A 26,333-nucleotide genomic window follows, 5' to 3' on the forward strand; every position below is an offset into this window, starting at 1 on the left:
TTTCCTCTGCAACACACAGTGAGTGATATCTGTGCACCCATAATGCTCTTGGCTAGTGGTGTTCCCTGCAGCCTTACACTGCAAGCAGCTGATTATCATGCTTACCAGAGATTATCTAGGTCCCAAATATGTTTGCCAGTTGCAGTTACTACTGGAAATAGATACTTTAATATATTAGTTTCCTATTGATGAGTAACAAAGTACCACACCCTAGCAATTTACAACACACATTTGTTGCCTTGCAGTTTCTGTGGCTCAGTAATCCAAGCAAGACTTAACTGGGTCCTCTGCTCAGGTCTCATAAGGCTGCAATCAAGGTGTTGTCCAGGATGGTTCTCATCTGGATATTTGACTAGGGAAGAATCTATTTCTGAGCTAACCCAGGTTACTGGCAGAATTCATTTCTTTTTAGCTGTTAGTACTGAGGACCCTGGCTTCTTGGTGGCTGTTAGCTAGGGGCCACCCTTACCTATTAAGAGACTGTCCATAGGTCCTTGCCAAGTGGACTTCTCCAACATGGCTATTTACTTTCTTAAGCCAGCAAGTATAGTTTCTAGAACAAGTCTGCTAGCAAGACAGTCTTACATAATATAATATAATCATGAGAGTGAAATTCCATCACCTTTTCCCTATCACATTGGTTAGAAGCAAGTCAGTTATAGGTCCTGTTCACAATCAAGGGGAAGGGATAATGCAAAAGTGTGAACATTAGAAGGCAGGTATCATGAGGGTTGCCTCAAAGTCTGTCCAATACAAATTTTACATAAACCAATGAAGTACACGTTTGTTGTTTGACAAAACAAACCAAACTGAATACTTCGGAAATACTAGATAAAAGTTGCTAGACTGCTGTCCAACTAGGTGTGGGCAAGATAAATGTAAAAGATTGGAAAAAAATCTAGGCTTCTGCCCTAATTGCTGCCTGAGTGTCATTCAATTCTCTCATTAATTAAAACAAAACAAAACTGGAAACAGTAGGAAGTGTATTATGAACTTATGAGTGTGATCTGTACAAGGTAAATAAAGCAGAATGATAACTGGCAGACCCAAACTAAAAAAAAAAAAAAAAAGAAAAGAAAAGAAAAAAGAAAAAAGCTTTGGCCCTACATGAAAAGATTAATCAATGCATATACATTTGTGTGTACAACTGAAGTATTAAATGTTTATATAACTTTTAATAATTCCTCACTTTAACCTGCTTTTTTCAATTAACAGTTCCTTACTACACTATGAAAGAGGGCTTTTACTTTTACTCTAATTGGCACAGGCACTTCCTGTGTACTAGGAAGTGTGGCCCATTAAGCCACATGAATAAGCCATGTTGGTTTCTGGATTCTAACTCCTCTTCTTTCTCTTGTCTTGACAAAGCACATCACATTACAGAATACCGAAGACAACACTGTCATATGAATAATCTTGAATTGACTCTAGTTACTTTTTATGAAATTACTGGCAAATTTGGTAGTTTTCTCTTAGAATCAGCTGGGACATATCTCAAAACTAACAGAAACATACTGATGTTTCCTGGCAGCTCCATGTTTCAGAACTACTAATCTAAAGAAACAGACTGGCAGCATATTCTTCAGGTATTCCTCCAAAAGCATTGGGGTGTTTTTTTTGTTTATTTAATTATTTCATAAGTTGGGCTTTTGACTGCAATGAGTTAATAAATTTAATCCCTGACTAGTACCTGGAATGTAGTTATTCCGTTCTACAAAGAACAGACATGAGCTGAGGGATAGGATTAAAATCATTTTGTGAAAACTGGGGCATCCACAACAAAAACAGCACCTAAACAGAAGGCCACTCCACTTCCATCCAGAGAAGAAGCAAGAAAAAGAGTTGTAGGCAGGGCCAAAGTTCTAATCATAACTTTAACTGGAATTTTTAATTCCAATTAAAACAACAATACACAGCCATTGGGTTCCTATATCTCAAATATGTCTTGAGTACATTGTTCAATCCTTAGTTTCCTCTCTTTCAGCAGTTTTGGACAAAGAGAGAGAAAAAAACATAAGCGATAACAATAAGATGTGTGTGGGTTTGGGTGTGTGTTGACTAAAAATGATAGGCAGTTGTCGAAGAATGGTTGCTGTTAGAAGGAGCATCAGGATGTTTTACATGGTATACTGAGTAAGGATAATGGAATACCAGATTCCTACCCCATCAATCATCTCTCCTCCCAAAGAAACACTTGAATTGTCAGCTGGATTTCGATCTCTGTTATGAAATGAACTGTGTTCCCTGCAAATTCATATGTGGAATCCCTAATGCCCAGTGTGACTATACTTGGAGACAGGGACTTCAAGGAGCTAATTAAGGTTAAGTAAGGTCAGAAGGGTGGGGTTCCAATCCAATATGACTGGTGTCCTAAAAAGAGGAAGAAATGTCAGGGATGAACTAGTCATGTGCAGGCCAAGGAGAAAGACCTCAGGAGAAACCAAACCTGCCTACACCTTCATCTTGAATTTCCAGACTCTAGAAAGGTGAGAAAATTTCTGTTAAGTCACCCAGTCTGTGGTATTTTGTGATGGTCCTACTAGCAGACTAATATGATAACCCTCCAAATCTAGAGAATTTTGGCCAATTGAAAAGTATCACATGGCTTCAGCAAATGTCTAAGATATCTCTTCCTCTCCAGGACTCCCCTCAACCCCTGCCTAACTCTTTATTTTCCAGTTGGCTGCATGAAAGAAAGAGACTGAAGCTAATGGCAGAGTTTTCTGCATGAGCTGCATGAGGCAAAAGGCAGCAGGGAGAGGGAGAGGAAGAGCCACATATACATATGTGATCTTTTAACCCAGGGCAGATCCTCATCAGCAAGGTGCCAATCTTCACACTTCTTTGGGTCAGTGGAGAGAGTTAAATGGGCATTTAGACTATGAAAAGAGGTTTGAAACAGAGAGTTATTCTTTAAAAAGTTAATTACTGTATATGTCATATGCTCCAGGTACAAGTACAAAAAATAGAGGTATTTTTAAGAATAGTAGTGCCATGCTACTATTTGAGTTTCTGATGTTAATTTTCAGTTCTTTTTCTTTCTCATTTTCAAACTGTGATGTCACACAATGTTGCTAGCAAATGTAAATTTAGTAAGAGAGCTCTGAATTTACTATTCCCCTTCGAATTTACTGTTTCAGGTTTGCTGTAGGCTGGAAATTAAGGCCAGAGTTTGCTAGAATTGTGTGTTAAATTAGGAAAATAAGTCAGGAGTGAAGGCCCGAGATACGTCTTCTATATCACAGCTATTCTAGTTGTTCAGGGGCCTTTATTGTTTCCTTCTTGGTTCTTGGCTTTGTTCCAGATAACTAAAGTTAGTAAACAATCTTCAATTCTTTGGAGATATTGACTTTTCAATTGGGTCATTCCTGGCTAGAGCTTAGGTCAGGAATAGCCAAACCCCATTAGTGTCAGTCAACATTTGCCTCAATTATGTGCATTTTCCTTGTCTCTTCTCAGCTGCTCTTTGTTCCTTCCTATCTCTTACATTCTTCTGCTAGTACTCTTTTTGTGATGAGAAAAATTCTGCCATTTTTAGAACTAGCCAACTGGACATGGCTTAAACAATCATCATTCCAGTTACACCCAAAGTGTCATAGTCAGGGGCCAGTCAAATGCACATAGTCTTCTCTCCATCAGACCTGCTCACCAGTCTGATAAAGTTGCCCTTGATCTCCTCAATGTTACAGGACTTCTGCATCGCTTGCTTGATCTTGAGGCAGAAGGAGAACACTGTGGTCATTGGGAGCTTGACAAAGGCAATGGTTGAGCTCGTTCCTCCTGAGAGAGCTATTCCAGGCTGTCTTCAGAGTCACAGTAAACTGGGCTAGGAGAAGGCTGGCACACAGTTCCTGTGCCTTACAACACAGCCTCCTTCACCTTTCAAGGATTGTGCTCTGATTTGGGTTTTAGGAGGGTTAGGAACCCTTCTTTGTCTTCACTGCAATCTTTGTAAAACTTCTATCAGTATCTTTGACAGTTTACTGGCCTATTAATATGAAGTATGAGCGTGGCTTTACCCTGAAGGTGACATGCAGTTCCAAGAGACTGCTAGGTCCTTGTCTAGACTATCTCAGAAGTGCCATTTATTGAGGGATTATGTGTATATATGTATATATATATTATCTACGTTAACAGAATCCTACAGATTAAACTTTCAGCTTTTTAAATTCTAGGATCATCATGTCAGTTCTTTTTTAGCTCTTAGACATCTCATTGGGATGTCAAGTATTTTGTAAAATTATTGCTAGCAGCACTATAACAATTTAAGCTAACTTCTTAAGGTCTTCCTATGAAATCGCAGCACAGAAAGACATCTGAATATAATTAAATGAATACATATTAGGTGATTTATAACTACAACAGTAAAATAATTATTCAGTATTTCTTTATAAAGTTGATAACTTGCAGCCAATTATTCATTGCAAAGTAATAGAAGGAAATACCCTATAAATGATAGCCTGTGTCAGTTTCCCAAAGTTTTGTCTTCACATAGGTAGATTATAAGATTCTTATAAGAAGATTATAAATCTTATAATTTCTTATAAACCAGTACCAATTTCATATTACTAGAATCTCTCCTAAGGTCCTGCACAGCTTTGGGTATAAATCAGTGCTCAGTAAAAGTAATTGTTGGAGATATGAAGTTAAATAATTTCAGAAAGAAGATATTAAAAGTAGCCTAAATTTGAAAAGATGGCCAATTTCATTAGAAATCATGGAAATTAAAATTAAAACTAGATACAACTTCACACCCATAACGTTGGCAAAAGTTTTAAAACATGGTAATATAAAGTGTTGACAAGAATGTGGAGCAATAGTAAATCTCATACAGTGCTGGCTTAAGTAAAAATTGGTACAGCTACATTGGAGAGCAATTTGACATTATCTAGTAAAGTTGAGGTTATGCATGCCCTTCAACCCAGCGACTCTACTTGGAGAGAGACATCCCTCTATATATCTTCTCAAAAAGATATACACAATAATGGTCATTCATTATCTGTATAGTAAAAACAAATAGTTAACTAACTCGAAAAACAAAATAAAATACAAACATAGAACAATAAAATCCACTAACAGGAAAATAAATAGATGTGGTATATTAAGGAGAAAATGGATAAACCGGCCGGGCGCGGTGGCTCAAGCCTGTAATCCCAGCACTTTGGGAGGCCGAGACGGGCGGATCACAAGGTCAGGAGATCGAGACCATCCTGGCTAACACGGCGAAACCCCGTCTCTACTAAAAACACAAAAAATTAGCCGGGCGAGGTGGCGGCGCCTGTGGTCCCAGCTACTCGGGAGGCTGAGGCAGGAGAATGGCGGGAACCCGGGAGGCGGAGCTTGCAGTGAGCTGAGATCTGGCCACTGCACTCCAGCCTGGGCGATAGAGCGAGACTCCGTCTCAAAAAAAAAAAAAAAAAGAAAATGGATAAACCATGCATGGCATATTCATACAATGGGATCCAACAATAGCAATAAAAAATAAATGAACAAGGTCAAGCATGGTGGCTCACGCCTGTAATTCCAGCACTTTGGGAGGCCGAGGCAGGTGGATCACCTGAGGTCAGGAGTTCAAGACCTGCCTGGCCAACATAGTGAAACCCTGTCTCTACTAAAAATACACAAAATTAGCTGGGCTTGGTGGCGGGTGCCTGTAATCCCAGCTACTTGGGAGGCTGAGACAGAAGAATCACCTGAACCCAGGAGGTGGAGGCTGCAGTAAGCCAAGATCACGCCATTGCACTCCAGGCTGTGCAACAAGAGTGAAACGCTGTCTCAAAAAAAAAAAAAAAAAAAAAAAAAAAAGGAAGAAAGAAAGAATAAGACTATATAACTAGCATGAATAAACTATAAGACAATGTTAAATGAAAAAATCCGGTTACAGAAAGATAGGACATTTTAAAATAACAAATATACTATATTTTAAGTACAATCATATGTAAAAAAAAGTTTTTAAAAATTTGAATGGGAATAAGAAAGACCAAATTCAGAATAGTAGTTATTTCTAGGTAGGAAAAGACAAGACTGGAACCAAGAAATGACACATGGGGCTTCAACTGTAGCTGTGATGTTTTATTTCTTTAAAAACAAGATTAGAATAAAACATTTTAGTGTAATAAATAAATATCATGAGAAAGCAACTTTTTTAAAATGGGAAAGACATTTTGAAGTCCCTATCCAAAAATTAAAAATAGACTAGTTTATTATATCAACAAACTGCCAAGCTTAGAAAAACATGAAAATATGACTCTTAAAATAACTAAATAAGAAAAAAGACTGTGACTTTTAAAACAGCCAGATGGTTAGTCTAAACTTCATAGGTGACTTAAATAGTCTAAGCCTCCTTCATTTCCCTCAAGAGAAAATTCTTCCACATTGATTTCAGTATATCTTAAGTAGCTTCTTGAGAACACAGAAATGGATGCTTTGCAGCTATTAAAAACCAAGCAATTAGGATAGAGGTTTTCGGAGTTAGAGGCAGAATACAGGCATTAAACCAAAAACATCAGAAACAAAAAGCGTCAACAAACAAATCAACAAAATGACTACCAAAACTAAAACAAATAAAAATGGAAGTGATTATTTATAAATAACTTGGTTATGAGTGCTTGATTTTATGGAGGTTAAGTGGATTTAACACTGTCAGAGGAATAGGAAAGGTTTCCCTGAAGAAGTAACTCCAGGCTGAAATGGGAGGAAAGAGTAAGGACTAATTAAGGGAAGAGGGGAGATAAGCCTTACCCAGAAGGTGGGAGAAAGTTGCAAAGGCCTGGTAACTGGAATAGAGTATGAATAGGAGCAGATGAAAATCACTAAAGCTGCAGGAGTTGGGGAAGAGGAGAGTAAAGAGAAGCTATGGGGAGTTCATGGTCCATGAGGTAGAAAACGAAGGTAGGACCTTTATACCATGTTAACAAATTTGATTTTTGGACTACAAACAATAAAATGCCATCTGAAAGTTTAAACAAAGGGATAGCATATTCAAAGACGTATTTTGCATCCTTGACGACTTTTAAACTCTATGTATTACATTTTAAACTCTCTCTCTCTCTGTGTGTGTGTGTGTGTGTGTGTGTACGTATATACGTACATAAAGTGGATGCAGTTAGAAGGCTACAAGAAGATAATAGTGACTTTGTCTAAACTGGTCATGATGGAGAAAGATAAAAGCAGATATTTTCAAAAGAGATATAAGAAATAAAATCAGCAAGACTGAAAATTCCCAAGTCACAGTCATAGATTGGGAAAATGAATAAGCATTAGGTAATGTTTAAAATAATTCTCAAGACATTCAGAGTGATTACTGAATCTAACCTTAAAGAGATATTCCTCCCTGAAGATTATGTATGGCTGTCAAATTCTAGGTTGTCAAGCTTATTAAACCCAAAATCTGAAAGACTGGAAGTTTTAATTTGAGGGATATTAGCAAACAGATTTTTGATATACTCTTTGGATATGCTTGCTCTGGAAGATATTCTTCATATTTGGATGCACATCTGTATGTTAAAAATGCCCAATTATATGTCATTGAGCCCTTTCTCCAGTAATTAAAGAAGGCTAACAAGGTTTAGAAAAGTCAGATTTTTGGTCACTAAACTGCACCGTTTGTTTTTTCTCAGCAAATCTGATGATCACATCCTCAACATTTAAACTGTTGGTATTTTAGCCAGGTATTATTATTGGTATCACCTTTAAAACACTTGTTTAAAGACCTTTTCCCTCAAAATCCCCATATTTCAGCGTGAAAAGTATACTTCCCACCAATTCTTCATATGATTTTATGTTAAACCCTGTTTTCAGTATTTTGTCCGAAACCAAATCAAAATTAAAAGCATCTTGCCGACCGCTAATTTCATGGAGAAGGAAACAGTGGGTAACTGGGCATTAGGCATAATCTTATTTATTCACATGGTAGTATTATTCCTTGCAGAATATCCCCACCTTTAAATTTCAAAAAAGCTCTAGGGGTATTTCATCATTATTGATTAAAAGATATGCAGTCTACATACCATTTCACAAAATAATAATTCTCTTATCACTTATGTTTTTGTTGGCCCACGTAAGAACTAGCCAAATTGTTCCTTCAAATGATCCACACATGTGACAAGAACTGTATGAAAGAATTACTCAGCACATAAGTGGTTTTGTTCAGCTATAAAGTGAAATATGCTATATAGCATGTATATGTGAGAGTAGCTGATATTTCAATATATGTCCAATAGTAACATTTGTTAAGGAATACTTCCAAAGCACTTCTTCTGCTCGCTCCTTGATAAAAATATTTGTCAATAATTTTGTGATTGGTTTTACAAGTTTGGTTTCTGATAATTTGCTAAAACATATTGAATTCTGAATATTGCTCCCATGGTTGTATTCTCCTCTCTACCTTTCGTTATGATATTCTTCAACATGACAAAGATTATTTTGCAGATATTCTGGAAAACTTAATTAGCTTACCAGAGAGGTCTCTGAGCTTTATTCAAAAACTCACAAAAGTTTAAATGGCTTAGGCCACAATTTGACAACATTTTATATAACAAGTAACACACCAGACATGAGTGGTAAATTGATAATTCATTTAATAAAGTCTAATTTTCAGAATTCAATAATTTAAATTTTTTACCCTTTTCCTGTTTGTGTAAAATCACTGTCCTAGCAAAGCGATTCACATTCTATAAAACTTTAATGCAGCAGTCATCTATTATATAATGACATAATTCTGAGTTGTAGTAAGTCTTGTTTTTATTTTCATTACAGATTTTACTAGTTAGGAAATCACTTCTGAACTACTTAGCCACTTCTGTGAATCTGGAACATAAAATAACACAGTAAAACAATGGAAAATGTAAATTAATAAGTAATACACGGAAGATACAAAAATGTTAGCAGAGATTAACTGCACCCTGGTGACTATAAGCTGAGACAGACTTGACACAAACTTTGCCATCTTTGCATAAATTGATGTGTCTGAGTTTCAAAACTAGTGATATCTCTGAGAAAATGATCCTACAACATTTCAAATTTATGAACTATGAAAAATATTGTTTCATTATTTTGCTTTTCCTTCAACATTAGTAGGCTGCTTAAAAGAACCCCAGGAGGCTGGGTGTGGTGGCTCATGCCTGTAATCCCAACACTTTGGAAGGCCAAGGTGGGTAGACCACGAGGTCAGGAGACTGAGACCATCCTGGCCAACATGGTGAATCCCCGTCTCTATTTAAAAAAAAAAAAAAAAAAATTAGCCGGGTGTGGTGCGTGTGCCTGCAGTCCCAGCTACTCAGGAGGCTGAGGCAGGAGAATCGCTTGAGCTTGGGAGGTGGAGGTTGCAGTGAGCCAAGAGAGCGCCACTGCACTCCAGCCTAGGCGACAGAGAGAGACTCCGTCTCAAAACAAATAAACAAACAAACAAACAAAACCCAGGAATCACTAGTATGGTTCATGGACCCTCTTCTAAAATACATTATTATATGAGGCAGAACTAATGCTTTGAAGAGGAAGAACTAAAAATAGCACCTACCTTAAATACTTTGTAACTATGAAAACTAATTAAATTGGATTCCATTAATTCAAAATATGTAATACAAATAATATGAGCATATTATGGGAACAATATTGAAGCCAAAGATACTTAACAATTCCAAAAACCAAACGCGTTTAAGAGCTTTGTATTTTGGCAGTGTTAAGCAGTTGGTGTATCAACTTTAGATTATTTTATTTATCATTGATGTTTGCAAAGGAAGGCAATAATTCCTATAAATATCTGATACACAGAAGAGGGTAAAGGAGAGGGATCAGCTTAAATTCAGATCAAAACAGAACAAATTTACCCAAACACTTCTAGAAGTGAGATTACAATGAATCCTTATTTCATATAAATGTGCGATAATTACCTGCCTTTTAATGAGTATACCTAAGACATGGAAGCAAATTTTACTATCTTTTCCAATGCTAGGGAAAAATGGATTGTTTTACATTCCATTACTTTTTAGGTATGACTGACTGGGAGATGCCACTGCCTAAATGGGAAAGGTCAAATGCTGAATGTTCTAAACACATGAGAGTTAATGAAGACTTGATCTGTTTTTTCTTCAGAACTTCTAAAAGAAAGCAAATCTATGAACATACATGTAAATCACTTAAAAAACAAGCACACACACACAGTGTACTGGCTACATTTAGTGAGTCTTCATCTTTATTTTTATTTTCACAGGTTAAAGAAAACAAAATTGTATCATTTTTTATATGCCTATTTGGAAAAGCAATACTTTATCAACAAGATTAGTAGACTATATGACAGAAATTACTTATCATCAAGAAGTATACATTTTAGTTATTCAGATAAAGAAAGCAACATTCAGTCTCATGTTCACATGTTTCAGTAAGTACAACTTTGTTTATACAACCTTGGAAAAGACAGAGTAGGAGCCGCATTACTGTGTATTCCAGCTAGCACAACAGGCCTGAGTAGTTCTAGATGCCACTTAAAATCACTCAATTTGCTAGGGTAATCCACAGCTAAATACAGGAAAAGTAGAAAAGCTAGGTGAGCCACGGACAGGGACACTGTGTACAGTTACAAAGTCTGTACATTTTAAATGGGTTCCCAGCACACGGGTGGGCAAAGACATATCCCACTGTGGTTCCAGCCCAGTAAAAAACAGCATCTTTGCGTAGTTAATTGGTCCAGGGAAGATGTCTTTTTGTCACTTACACAAATGCATCACGGTTAGCAAAAAGACTGATGCTAGAAGAAGAGACTTTCTCCCAGAAGAAACTTAGAATACATTATCTCACATTCATGGAAAAAATAGAACCCAGCAAAGTCTTCATGTTCTTACTGGGCAGAAATATCAGTGTTATGAAAAGTTAAACTGGTTGTCAAATTTTCAAAAGAATCTCCAATAAGTACAAAGGGAGAGCTCTAAGAAGAAATCTGGGACTGAGCCAAATGAGAAGAAAGTTTGAATAACACAAACCTAAATTTTTAATCTAATGCTACAATCATAGCAGATGTAAGCACAGCATACTAACAATTTCTTATAAGATTCTTTCTGTTTTAGCAATTCAAAGTCGTTTGTGTTAAAATTACATATGTGACAATGGTCCCATTATATTCTAATAAAAGTCACAATGTACATTCTCTCACTCTATACAAACCTATCATATATGGCATAAATGTTAAAACATTCGTTTCATTTTTAAAGTACTAAAATGCACATCTGAGAAAATTTTCTCATTTAAGTAATTAATGAAGTAACATGAAATAGCTTTGGTTTGCTAAGGCAATCTCCGTCCTAACTGCTTTCTTTTCTCTCTATGTTGTTTCATATTTTCATCCTTTAAAGAAACATTCTTATTTTTTACTGTGAGTTATCTGAAAGACTAGTAGTTCTTGTGGAAGAAGGAAGAAGAGCAAATGAAGCAATAAAAGGAAACTCACCTATGAACAATATTAACTTCTAACTAGATTTTTAATTAAAAAGCTTACCAGCAAGGTCTCTGGACTTCATCTGAAAATTCACAAAAGTTTAAACGGCTTAGGCCACCATTTGTCATTTTATATAACAGCTAAGACACCAGATACTATCAGTAAGTGGATTATTCATTTAATATAAATCTAATTTTCAGAGGTCAATTCTGAATACGTGAAAATACTTCAAAATACTTGAATATTTCAAATCCTGAATATGTATGATACAAGGTTTTATTCTATTGAATAGAAGAGATAAATTTCTTTCATATGGTACATGTATTTAAGTATTAGATAGTTTTCAAGCAACTACTTGGTAAGTCATAAACATTACATTTTATATCATGTCTTTTCTTCACATATTGATGAAATGTAGAATTGTAGCTAATAGAAAATTTAGAATGATTTTACAGAACATCATATATTAATGATAAACTCACATTCTAATTACTTATTAAATTAATTAAATACCTTTTGTAGACTGGTAGGATTTAGCTGAGTTTTGTCTATTATTTTCACAGCAACCTAAAAAAAAAAAGAATCATTAAACTCTGTTTGAAAAATGCATATTTTAATTAATAAAACTTATAAAAAACCCAACTTTTGTTTCATTCCTAACTAGATATCATTTCGCTCTTTTTAGGTATTCACATAATCAGATAGTAACATTTTGATAATTTGGCAGCCTTAGAATATACTCCATTGACCCAAGTCCTTAATCTTTTGATCCTGAGCCAATGAAATGAAAGCGTTGCTATTTCTTCTAAGTTTCCTTCTTTAAAGTAAAAATCATCCTGTATCTTAACCTTTTACTCATGATCTTGATAAGCAACAATTATAGGGGGGAAGTGGCTTGTAAACTTGCAGTAAGTTAAATATTATGTGAATAAAACAATTCTGCTGGTAGAGAGATTGGATATCCAAGCTCACTTAGAGCAAACTGACAAAACGGACCTGAATATCTAAGGCTCTGCCCAGTATTCTCTGTCTCTGAATGACTCCTAGGGTCAGAATAGACAGAAGGAACCAAATTCAATGGGAAACGACAATAATATGATATATAGAGCAAAGTGAAAATTTATTAAAAATATTTTTATTGAGTTTTTTTTTTTTTTTTTTTGAGGCAGGATCTCATTCTGTTGCTAAGGCTGGAGTGCAGTGGCGCTATCACAGTTCACTGCAGCCTTGACCTCCCGGGCTCAAGTGACCCTCACCTCAAGCTCCCAAGTAGCTGGGACTACAGTTGCACACTACCATGCCTAGCTAATTTTTGTATTTTTTGTAGAGCCGGGGTTTTGCCATGTTGCCCAGGCTGGTCTTGAACTCCTGGCCTCAAGCAATTATGCCCGCCTCAGCCTCCCAAGGTGCTGGGATTGCAGGCATGAGCCACTGCATTGGGCCTGATTAAGATTTTTTTTTTATATAATGTCCTAATCAGATCTAGTAAACATTATGTAATACAAAATGTTACACGTTTATTAAAATAAAGTCTTTAACCCTAGCATACAGATATATATACACAATGTACATATATGCAAGTATATAAATCCTTACTATATAAATACATATAAGTTAAAACACATGAGATTTTAGAAATCCAATTATCTTATTACCTGAGAAAACCACCCACACAGAAGTACTTGTTCAATGTAGTCTCTAAATACATACAAATTAGCAGGTGACTTTCTACGTATTCATACCTAACTTATCTCAAGCAGCAAGAACTTTTGTTCCTGAGGATTGGGCAGCAATGGAAATCAGAAATGTTCACAGAAATCATATAATGAAAGTCAACATCTGAGGAAAGCTCATCTGCAGCACACCTGATTGATAAGATGCTAATATGTATGAATGATTCTTTTCTAAATATTAAAAGGTCAACCTTTATGCCATGATAAACCTCTGCCTACTAATGTTCCATTCACACATACCCCAGTGTTTACCATATTGAAACTGTCATTTACTCCCAAACATGAGCTATAGGGAAGCTTTAACAAGACTCCAGAGAGGTCCAGGCAGATATTAAAAGGCATTGTGCAAACTTACCTCTCTACCAGTTAGAACGTGTCTTGCCAATTTGACTTTGGCAAAATTTCCCTTCCCTATTGTTTTTTGTAAACGGTAATTTCCAATGTGAGGCTGTTCATCTGTTGCTGATGTAATGGAGTTTCTACACCGGGGGATGTTCTGTCTGCTACTTGACTTGGTAGGCTGGATGTGCGGTTCAGTATATCCATCCACAGATGTATGCTAAGAAAAAGTTTACAAGATTTCATTGTTAAATTATATTATAAAAGGACAAGTAAAAAGGGTACAAATAATTATCATTACCAATTCTTCAATAACAATATATTGCACTACATCCTTTTAAAGTTTGAGCATTCTATTTATAATTTCTTCTGGACTTCAGCTCCCTTTACCAGGTAGAGTATAATTGCTTAAAACGAAATATTCAGGCCAGGAATGGTGGCTCACGCCTGTAATCCCAGCACTTTCGGAGGCCAAGGCAGGCAGATCACTTGAGGTCAGGAGGTCAGGACCAGCCTGGTCAATATAGTGAAACCCCGTCTCTACTAAAAACATAAAAATTAGCCGGTGTGGCAGCACATGCCTGTAATCGCAGCTACTTGGGAGGCTGAGGGAGGAGAATCACTTGAACCTGGGAGGCGGAAGTTGCAGTGAGCCAAGATCATGTCAGTGCACTCCAGCCTGGGTGACAGAGCGGGACTCCATCTCAAAAAAATAAAATAAAATGAAATATTCTACATGGCTTTAGGGATATGCTTTCAATTTAAAATTGTAAATAAATATACAGCCAGAAGCCTCACAAACCTTATTATTCCTTATAAAGGTGTTATCTCTTTAGGTTGTGATGACAGTATAGTTCAGGGCTGCTTCATTAAAAAGGCAGAATATCTTTATTGCCAAGACAACCTCATGGGTGTAAATCTCTTTCTCAAAACTAGCCCAGCCATTTGTCATGTTCTTGCTTCCATTTTGGGGGCATATAACTCAAAAAACTGACCAATGAGCTGCCTGCCTCAAGTATACCTATAATTCATTCCTGCCCAACCCCCTCACCCAGTTTATCGTGTCCAAGTGAAAGCTATCTATAGTCCTGCCCAGGTCCATAACCTATCCATCGCATCAGTGTTGTTCTGGAGGCAAAGATGTCACTTTGTCTCATGGCCTCACGCTAACCTACAACTGCAATGGATAGCTGATCCTGTTCACCTATGGACTCAGCACCTAAATTCCCAGGTCAAGCTGCCTAACCAGCTCTGTTTCACTAGCTGTGATTGTTCCTGCTCTTGTCTAGTTTTGTCTGTATTTTGATATACATAAAGTTTCTAGCAGTTTTTGTGAAAATGTTGAATCGCACATGATAAACACAACATCTTTCTCTGGCATCTTAAAAAATTGCTGAAGAAGAGTAAAACAAAATAACAAAGGAAAGGATATCTTTTGTTTGCAAAATAATGCAGAGTTATATTGCCCCACCTATAGGACCAACAGCTTCCTAAAGAATTTTGATCTTAAAGGCAACATTAAAGAGGAATCAATAATTTACCAATCTCATGCAAAGCATGATTCAAAGTCATTTTTCTATTTGTAACTACTTTTTGTTTTATTTTATGATAATTTTTTAAAACTCAGCTCAGGACTAAGGGTTTTTGCTGGGTCTTACACACCTCTGCAGCTTTTGGCCTCATTCTGTGTTAGATGCACTTTGGTGTATTCTCACCACAACCTGTACTTCCACGTATCACAGCATGCTTTCCATTGTGCTATCATTATACATTTACTTGCCTGTCTCCCACCACCCTATTATAAACAATTTTAGGACAGAGATGTTTTCTTTTCATCTTTATACACTCAGCACATTACAGGTTACCAGATACACAGGAAGGATTCAATAAAGCAATAGTTTTCACAGTGTTATCCCTGGACCAGCACCATCAGAATCATCTGAGAACTTGTTCAAAATACAAATTCTCTGGTCTTATTCCAGACCTACTGACTATGAAACTCTGGGGGGAGGGTCCAGCACTCCATGTTTCAACAAGTTCTCCAGGCGATTCTGATGCATGCCAACATTTGAGAACTGCAATGAAAATAATGTAAGGAGGAGTAAAATATAAAGTTACTCACTGGCTCTTGGAGACTTTTCTATTATCTGGGTAGAAACAAGAGATTTTAATTATAGTACTTAATTTCTAAGAGTTAACAGACTGCCATTATATTTCCCACAACTAGTACTTCTCTAACTGAACTTGTTCTGCAGGGAATGCTGACTTCTCCAGCCTTCAAGATGTATCTTTTTTTTTTTTCTGCGACAGGGTCTTGCTCTGTCACCCAGGCAGGGGTGCAGTGGCATGATCACTGCTCACTGCAGCTTCAAGTGATCCTCCCACTTCAGCCTCTTGAGTAGCTGGGACTACAAGCGTGCACCGCTGCCCCTGGCTACTTTAAAAAAATTTTTTTTTTTTTTTTGTAGAGATGGAGTCTCATCATGTTGGCCAGGCTGTTCTCAAACTCCTGGGCTCAAGCAATCCTCCCACCTCAGCCTCCCAAAGTGCTGAGACATGGGCATTAGCCACCGCATCTGGCCATTCATCTTTCAAGATTTAATATGAGTATCTCCTCCACACAGCTTTCTATGCCTTTTCACAGAGATAATTATTCCTCTTTTCTGTTGCTACCTATATACCCAATATATACTTCAACTATTAGAACTCTCACCCCATCTTCTAAGTACTTGTCCATGGTCTGTGTTTACCGCTGACTTAAAGCTCCTAAAGCCCCATAACTTAATATAGTGTTAGGCACAGATAAGGCATTTGATACATACTAACTAAATTGAAGGGATTTAGGATCCTCATACTCCTGGTACCCTTACAGAATGACTTCTGAGGAATGAGTCCATGCTGTCCAGATCTTTGATGCATATAAAAGCAATATGCATTAAAATACTTGAGATGTAACTCAGCTCCTAATGCTGGTTGTAGGCTATATATTGATACTATACCACATTTTGATGGACTGTATTATTAACCCCAAATTTTCACACCCTTTGCCATGTAACTTTTCCAGGACCCACCCACTGAGGGGGGACATACTTTCCTACTCTTTGGGTTCAGTCACATGATTTTTTTTTTTTTTTTTGGCCAATAAAATGAGTTAGAAATGATGGTAGGCAAGTCCCAACCTAGACTTCAAGAGGTCTTGTTGTATCACAACTTGCTTTCTGCCATCACCATAAGAAGGACTTATCCAGGCTGACAGCAGAAGGATGATAAGAAATACATGGAGCAGAGTCACTCCAAGTTAAGCCAAGATTTAATCAACTGCTCCCCAGCTGACTCTGACTCATGAGAAATCATAAATGGTTCTTGGTTTAAGCCACTTAGGTTGGGATGATTTGTTACACAGCAATGTCAGTAGATACACAATGCTATCATTATTTTAAAATTAAAAAGTAAACATAAGAGAAAAGGCAAAAACTTATGAACAATTAAAAGATTCTTATCAGACACGTTTACATTTTAGCAGAGTCTAGAAAGAAAGGATGAGGGAGGGAGGGAGGAAGGAAGGAAGGAAAGAAGGAAGGAAGGAAGGTGAGAAGGAGGAGGGGAGGAGGGAAGGAGAGAAAGAGGAAGGAAAGAAGAAGGGAGGGAGGGAGGGAAGGAAGGAAGGAAGGGAAGGAGGGAGGGGGAGGGAGGGAGGGGGGAGGGGGGAAAGGAGGGGGAAGGAGGGGGAAGAGGGAGGGAGGGAAGAAAAAAAAAAGAGGAGCTATATATGGCCAATTCCCTAAGGAGAAACCCTTGATTGTAAGCTGCATGGGAGCAGAATCCTTGACTATTTTGCATCCCCATCACCAAATATGGTGTAACACAGAGATTGGCAAACGATTCTGGAGAAATAATATACCCATGGGTCTACAGGCTGTAGCTAGCCAACCCTTGGTATAACATGTCACATTTTGAGATACAGGTTTAAATTGTTTCTCAATGATTTTTTTTAAAGATCTCCTAGCTCTCAACATTAAACATGATCATTTATACACAATACATTTATATGTCTTAAATAAAAAATCAGGATATACAGCATATATTTTATATTCTATATATTATACATTCTGAATATATTATGTATTCTGAATATAAGATACCCACCAAAACAAATATTTTCAAAAAATTACATGTTTCCTTAGGATTGCTACAGCATCACTTAGGAGGCAACCTTTCCTTGGAAGGACTCTTTGAAGTGCAGTTTGAGATAGCTGATCTCATTTTCCTGATCAACAGCTTAATTCTCAAATAGAAAATGTGGCAAGAATATCAATTCAGCTCATGCTAGATTAAACAGTGAATTTAATTTAGAACTACCTCAACCCTAAGGCTGTTAGATAGAAGAAATTATGTTAGCTCAATTACAGCATGTCTATGAATTTTAATTTCTATCATTATCTGAAAACACAAGTTCCAATCCTGTCATTCTTTCTTCAAGTTTTCCACTTAATCCAGTAGACTGTGAATTCCTTCATTCTTTCTGCAGCAGTGGTAATGTGACCCTAAAGCTTGCCCTGAGTGTGCAGTGCAGTCAAAGCAATCAGAGATAATGATTTCATTAGCTCTTCAGTGCTGCATCCCGTGGAGCACCAGACTCAAATTCCTGAGTAATAAGAGATTTTTCCCCACCTTTAATACTGACTGAAATGGAGTTCTTCTACTCACTGGCTATACATCCTTGGAAATATATATTTTAAAAATTGCAATGTTTTATGACAGCCACTAAATCTGCTTGATGACTGAATATTCAAATGCTCCTAAAAAGTCAGATCACATATTAGACTTGAAGCCTGTCACAGCTCTGCTCTCGGGACTTTGGAATATGCTAATTTTGCATACCATAACCACCCTTTGGCCAAGTGATATTAGCACCAATACAGGTCACTGCAATTTAGAAACAATAACCACACTTTCGTTTCTCAAAGTCATTTTATTAAAGGAGTAGGAAAGTTCTGCTTCCAACAAAGAATAGTTTGTATCTAACTAAACCTATCAGCAGACAAAAATACAATCTGTAGACAAAATATTAAAAACAACTGTTTGAAGGCTCTGAAGAGCCACAAAAAAGGAAGCAAAGTCTTAAGGGAAGTTGATCACTGAATGAAGAAAAATTTCACAATGTAAAATGTGGGTTACAGTTTTGAGCTGGGGGCAAAATCTGGCCCACCTTGCTCCGTATGACTTAAATACAAGCAGACAGCAATCGTTTTATTGGCTAAAAAGGAGTCTGAGGATAGGCTTGGGAGCTCACAATATGACTGGAAAGTGAGAGAGAAAACCTTGGGAAAAATGAAGTCATGAAGAAGAAAATGAAATCTGTATATTAATTGCGGGTGCTTTGCTAAGTCCCAAACTATGTACAAGCAAGAGAACCTCTAAGGAACACATTAGAACAAGGTAGTTAGAAATGTAAGTTAATGAAGTAGGTATTTGGCCTGTTCACCAAAAGGAGGCTGAATTTGAAGTTTGAGTCAAGCCAAATTAACTGTCTGCTAAAGCAAAAATCAACACTTCAGAAGATAATTAAATTCAGAGTCTCTGTAGAGTATCAATAAAAATGTTCAGTATATAAGTAAAACTTACTAGACACATGAAGGAACAGACAAATATGATTCATTGTCAAGAGAAACAATAGTTAACAGAAGATGATCCAGAAGTTGGAATCGACAGGCCAGAACTTTAAAGCAGATATATAAATACATTTTTTAAAGTAAAGGAAAATATGGTCACAAAAAACAAGTATATGGAAAATGTTAGCTGAAAAATTAAAATGATCATAAAGAGACAAATGGCAATTCTAGAACTAAATACTACAATATTTAAAAAGAAAAATTCATTGGATAAAATTACAGTAGACTGCAAAGAAAAAAGGGTCAATGAACTTGAAGACAGATTAATAAAATTTAGCCAACCTTAACAACTGAGACAAAGGAAGACTGAATAAAAATAAAGCCTCAGCCGGGCGTAGTGGCTCATGCCTGTAATCCCAGCACTTTGGGAGGCCGAGGCAGGTGGATCATGAGGTCAGGAGATTGAGACCATACTGGCTAACATAGTGAAACTCCATCTCTACTAAAAATACAAAAATTTAGCTGGGCATGGTGGCGGATGCCTGTAGTCCCAGCTACTCCGGCGGCTGAGGCAGAAGAACGGTGTGAACCCAGGAGGCGGAGTTTGCTGTGAGCCCCGATCGTGCCACTGCACTCCAGTGTGGGTGACAGAGTGAGACTCCGTCTCAAATAAATAAATAAATAAATAAAGTCTCTACGATCTGTGGTGGGTCAATGTCACATAAACTGTTACATATATAAATGGGGCCCAGAGAAGGAATAAAAGAAAATAGTGTGGAAAAAAAGAACTTGAAGTAATAATGGCCATACAATTCCTCCAAACTGTAAATTCTAAGAAGGATAAATACCAAGGAAAAAAAAAAAAAAACAACCCAGTGTAGAAGATCACTGTCAAATTGCTGAAACCATGCTTAGAGGAAAACAAAAACCTTAAAAGGAGTCAGGGAAAAATGACACGTTCACATATAGGGATAACAATACAAATGGCAACTCACTTCTCATTAATCAACAATGGAAGTCAGATGACAACATTTTTAAAGTGCTACAGAAAAATCAAATGCAAGCCAAAATTTATTACCTAGTGAAAACATTCCTCAAAAAAGGCAAAAAAGACATTTTTAGATTAACAAAAACTGAAAGAATTTGTTGCCAACAGACATACACTATAAAAAATGCTAAAGAAATGAAAGTAACCATAGAGGGTAAAATGAATCTACACAAATGAATAAGAGCTCTGGAACTAGAAAATATGTGGGTAAATACAAAACAGTATACATTTTTCCATCTCTACATTTATTTAAAAGACATATGACTCTTCAAAGCAAAGAATAATACTGTAAGTGGAACTTATAAGCAGAAGTAAGAATATGTGAAAACAAAACTACAGAGATTTCAGCATTACTCTCTCAATAGCTGAAAGAACAACTATACATGAAAAAACAACTGCCAGGCGTGGTGGCTCATGCCTGTAATCCCAGCACTTCAGGAGGCCAAGGCGGGCAGATCATCTGAGGTTGGGAGTTCGAGACCAGCCTGACCAACATGGAGAAACCCCGTCTCTACTAAAAATACAAAAAAATTAGCTGGGCGTGGTGGCACATGCCTGTAATCCCAGCTACTTGGGAGGCTGAGGCAGAAGAATCGCTTAAACCCAGGAGGCAGAGGTTGCCGTGAGCAGAGATTGCACCATTGTACTCCAGCCCGGGCAAAAAGACCGAAATTCTGTCTCAAAAAAAAAAAAAAAAAAAAAAAAAAAAAAAAAGAAAAGAAAGAAAGAAAGAAAAGAAAAAACAGTAAGGACACACAAAATCTGAACAACACTATCAAGTTATGGAAGGTTACAGATTTCTTAAAGCACATGGTTCTTAAGTTCTAAGTCAAGAACCCTTCTCTAGACCTCTTAAGCTCTTCCCATAGATATTTTAGTTCTCTTTAGAGTGACAACATTGTCTTTTCATCAAAGGATAACTTAAAGAACAGCTACTTTGCCGGCTGCAGTGGTGTTTGCCTGTGGTCCCAGCTACTCAGGAGGCAGGTGAGAGGACCGCTTGAGCCCAAGAGTTCTGGGCTGTAGTACACTATGTTGACCTGGTGTTTGCACTAAGTTCAGCAGCAATATGGTGACCTCCTGGGAGTGGGGGACCACCAGGTTGCCTAAGGAGGGATGAACCAGCCCTGGTCAGAAACAGAGCAGGTAAAAACACCCATGTTGAACAATAGTGGGACTGCACCTGTGAACAGTCACTGCATTCCAGCCTGGCAACATAGTGAGACCCTGTCTCTAAAGAAATAAAAAATGAAAATAAAAAAGAACAGTTACATCTCTATAGGAACATGGCTGAAGATACATTAATAATTATTAATACCTACTTCATAAGGATCCAAGCAACGAATCTGCCTGAGTTTAGTTGTTGGAAATATTTCTCTGACCTGGTACACTTCCTTTATTATATTATTATACAATAATGTCTCCCTCTTTCCCCTGTTTTGACATTTCAAGGTGACTTTTCATATTAAATAGTACAATGGTGGATGTTGTCAGTGACGCTACTTTTATGAGTGACAAAAATATTTTAACAGCTGGAAAAGAATGCTTATGAAACATAGAAGACCTGTGATTCTCCTCCTCTATGTTCCTACTGCACTTGAAACATTCTTTTACATAATACTTACAACCTTACAATGAAACTACCTTATTTTTTTAAGCCATGTTCTATGAAACTGTGAGCTTTTAAATTGTCAAGTACTACGTCTTTTACATTCATTATCATTCAATATAGTGACTAGTACCTGAATGAACCCACTAAATACGTTATCTTCTATTGTTAAGTACTCAACTTAAATCCTTCTGCAAACTGGCCAATAACTATTTTATCTGGTTCTTTAAAATCAACAAAACTAAAAGTCCTCAACAAAATGCAACTTAATTACAAAGAAAAAAATCAATTTTATTTGATATTAGCAGAGCTTATTTCAATGAGATGTCAATAAATTTGATAAGATAGTCACATACCTATTTCCAAAAACATAAAACACAAAAATATAAGGTCTAACAATGGAAAAAGAAAAAGTTATTGAAATAAATTGCCACTAAAACCTTCCGACAGCTACCACGCGATGCACAGCATAAATCCAAAGGGAGAAGTTGTACAATATGTTCCTGCCTGCCCTTATTGAGCAAGTGCGCAATTTTCCAAATATTCATATTGCAAGTACCCTTTTACCTGGTTTGTTTTTAGGTACCAGAAATGGGTTCAGTTTTAAAACCTAAATAGTATGATAATAATGAAGAAAAGTAGCCAATATAGTTTATTAATAGAGATCCAAGGAACCTAAATGAAATATTAGCTGATATCACCAGTAACATATTAAACAATTATCACTTCAATTAAGTAGGTGTATGATCAGAAGGCAAAGTTAACTCTATACAAGAAAAATATTACAATTTACTGCTTCGACTTGAAAAACATAGAGTTGTACTAAGTGAGATAAACCATAAAAACAGAAACAAGAGTATCCCATCAAACACCTTCATTCAACAAAGTAGCACTACTAGATATATCAGCAATGCTTCTTAAGAACATATATATATAGATATGGAAAAGATTTATTTGTATTATCTTTCTGCAGCTGGCATAAATATAAACCTGGAAAATCCAAGTAAATCAATAAAGTATCTTTTGGAGGTTCAAAAAGTTGTAAGAGACAGGAAACATCCTTAATAATTACTACATTCTGAGAAAAATCACTGGGTTAACTCTTCATTCATCATTTCATATTCAGCTTAGACATCACTTCCCAGGAAATGCCACACATCATATTGGAGTTTCTACTCCTTCTTCATCTGAGTCAGGTTCAGTGTCACATTTGGTCTTTCTATTGCTATTTCTAGCACTGCACTGTTCCAAAATTTTTAATTAATTTTTATGAAATGATATATTGTTCACCATTGCTTTTTTACATCCTTCCACTTCTCTTAGATTTACTTTTTCTAGTTAGTAAAATTTTTTTCAGATAGGTGTGTAGGTGATATACTTTCTGAATCTTTACAGCTACTAATTTTTGTTTCAACTTCACATGTAAACAACAATTCCATTAGATACAGAACAGGTACAAAGGAACATTCTTCCAGTTACTCCTGGACTTATTTCAGAAGGTTGAACCTTTCAGAAACATGATTTACTTATATCTATAAAAACATTACAAATTGTGACCCCTGAATGACAAAACAATGAAAGACAGAAGAAATCCTACAGAAGTTCCAGGTGAAAAAAACTTTTTACAAAACATTTGTCTAAGAAATAGACCTAAATGCAAAGGAGAATATGTGATATGTCAGTGTGAAATTTAGCACTTCATATCAATGAAGAAGTAATAAATTATTCAACAAATAGTATTGGAACAGCTAGAAAAAATAAAGCTGAATATCTAGGAGTGAGGTATCACTCTTTACTCCAAAATACATTCACAATCGATTAAGAATATAAATGTAAAAACAAACAGAAGAAAACACAAAGATGAAGAAACCACAAAAGTACCAGAAGAAAGAATCAACAGTTCAGCAAATGCTTTTTAGTCTCAGCATGGGAAATGCCTCTGTAAGTATAACATAAAATAAAAGTCACTAAAAAAGTTTAATAAATGTGACATCACAAATTTAAAAGACAGTAGTTGATTTTTCAAAAAACTCTCCTTATTTCAAAGCAAAGAGGCAGACAATAAACTGAGAAAAAATATTTGTAATATATGGCAGGCAAATGGTTAATTTTAAAATACTGAACCTTCCATAAGTCAATTTTTTAAATGGGCTAATATGAATGTGCACAGGAAGTATACAGATATTTCACAGAAAAGGACATATATGTGACTTTCAAACATATGAAGTCAATTATAAGTGAAATATAAATTAAAGTTACAATAAAATCTATTTTTCATCTATCAGATTACAATGATTAGAGTTTGACAGCATTTGTTGGTGACAGTATAGAACCAGGCATACTTATGTATCATTGGTCACAGTGAAAATTGACACAAATTCTATGTATAGGAGGAGTTGGGAGACAACTATCAAATACATTCCCACAGTCCTTGGGCTAGAAATTTTACTTCTAATAATATGTTTTACAGACATACTCACAAATGAGTGTAAAGATGAACACATGCAATATTTACTGTAGCACTGTTTGTAACAGCGAAAACAGAAGCAAACACAAACGTCCATCAATAGGGAGCTGGTTATGTATGTATGGTATGTTCTTTGTAAATGTGTATATGTGTACATGTGCCTCCATGCACATGCTTCAATAAGCACAGACTATCTCCAGAAGGTTACACAAGACACAGAACAGAAAGCAGTTACCTCTAGAAAAGGCAGCTAGGGGACTGGGAAACAGAAGTAGAGGGAACATTTTCTTTTTCTAACGTATATTTTTAAGTATTTGGAATATTGTTCTAAATGCACATATATTAACTATTCAATATGATGGAACAAGTGATTTTTTTTTTTTTTTTTGAGACAGAGTCTCGCTCTGTCGCCAGCCTGGAGTGCAGTGGCGTGATCTCGGCTCACTGCAACCTCCGCCTCCTGGGTTCAAGCAATTCTCCTGCCTCGGCCTCCCGAGTAGCTGGGACTTCAGGCATGTGCCACTACACCCACCTAATTTTTTTTGTATTTTTAGTAGAGACGGGGTTTCAACAAGTGATTTTTTAAAAAAAATTTGCATAAGAGGCTGGGCAAAGGGAAGAGGGACCCACCATTTATTAAATGTCCACTATGTACCATACATTGTGTTAGATTGAATAATGTACCCAAATTCAACTCAATAGCTATTCACATTATTGGTATTCAAACTCAGCCATTTATTGCTATAAACCTAGCTGTAGATACGTTTTTAAAAATTTAAACTTGAAATACAGCTTTGAGGGCAAATAGTAGAATGACAGTACATGTATATAACCTTCTTGAGAACCCACTGGAAAAAAAATAGGGTTGGAAAGAAACAACCTATAGTATAATAAGAATGCAACTACAACCCATTCCTCAAACTTCAAGTGAAGTAAAAAGTGGTAGGTGAACAGTTTCAGTAAACCCTTACTAATAACTCCTAACTAGGAGGGATGATGGTAGGGTGCGTAGAAGACCACAGAAGAAACACGGCGAACAAGCTACTCAGCCCCTGAAAGAAGTACTATATTGAAGATCATCCTATCTTTCTCCAACTCAATTTCCTAACTAGTAAACAGGATAGCAAATCTGCTCATTCTGGAAATAAAGGTCAAAATTCAAGAAGCATTCTCTAATGGACTAGATGTGACTTCAAGACCCTTAAAATTTAGTGAAACTGTTCTAAGGAATTAAACCTTAGCCAAGGTTACCTGAGGCAACCCCAACCACCACCACAATCTCTCTCCTCTTACCTCATCATTTCCTTCAAACTACTGAAGAAATGAAAAGAGAATATGAATCTATTAACACATGCTCAGCTGTCAGCTCAAGTTCTATTTACATTTAATGGGAGGTAAATCAAGGATAATCCACCTATGTTATTCTTGAGCAAACAGCAAATCTGGATAAAATTCCCCATTCAAAGGATGAACTATATGGAAAATATTCCAACATGGTACCTATGTATAGATATTGTGTGGTGGAGAAAAGGAATACCAGATTTAAAAAAAAAAAATACTATGGTAAAAGAATTACTCCAGAAAACAGGAAAGAAAAAAATTTTTAGATAAACCTCTTCTACAACATTCAAAAAATAAAACCAAAACTAAAGAAAAAAGTAATCTTAGAATATTTCAAACAAAATAAACAAATTAAGTGACCTTTGAACCATATTTTATATAACCTTAATAAAATAAACTTTTAGGCAAAAAAATTTAAATATCATTCAGTAGTCTTATTAATAGTAATATTATTAAAACTATATTTTCTATCTGAATATATACATATAAAGACAAACCAAGTAAGTAATTATATATTAAAATTATAAAAATTTTCAGGATAAAATCAAAGTAAAAATCCTGTAATATTAAATTTGAAGTAGAAATATCAGCATGAACTCATGACTCATGCTTTTTTAACAAAATGTCTATTTCCTGAATGTGGATGAAAGAGGTCTCAAAACACAGACAACCCAGTAACAATGGCACCCTCTTTAGAGAAATGACTGAGTCTAGGTCTGGGGGCAGGAGATTTACCAGATAAACCTGGGACACCGT

General features: G+C 36.2%; 1 protein-coding gene across 6 annotated transcripts in view; it reads right to left on the bottom strand.

Annotated features, from left to right (window-relative positions):
- The window catches only part of MARK1 (microtubule affinity regulating kinase 1), a 143,042-nt gene that overhangs the window by 71,384 nt on the left and 45,325 nt on the right, over positions 1-26,333 (bottom strand). For 4 of the 6 annotated variants that reach the window (XM_050761092.1, XM_050761074.1, XM_050761067.1 and 1 more), the window contains exons 2-3: positions 13,517-13,720; positions 11,942-11,995 (exon numbers count right to left, since the gene is read on the bottom strand). In XM_050761092.1, coding sequence (XP_050617049.1) covers positions 11,942-11,995; positions 13,517-13,720 — 258 coding nt within the window. Of the gene's footprint in view, positions 1-11,941; positions 11,996-13,516; positions 13,721-26,333 lie in introns of those variants that run through there. The other 2 variants (XM_050761104.1, XM_050761109.1) reach the window with 2 other exon arrangements.

The sequence above is a fragment of the Macaca thibetana genome, chromosome 1 (genome assembly GCF_024542745.1).
Source record: "Macaca thibetana thibetana isolate TM-01 chromosome 1, ASM2454274v1, whole genome shotgun sequence".
In the NCBI taxonomy this organism is placed as follows: Eukaryota; Metazoa; Chordata; class Mammalia; order Primates; family Cercopithecidae; genus Macaca; species Macaca thibetana.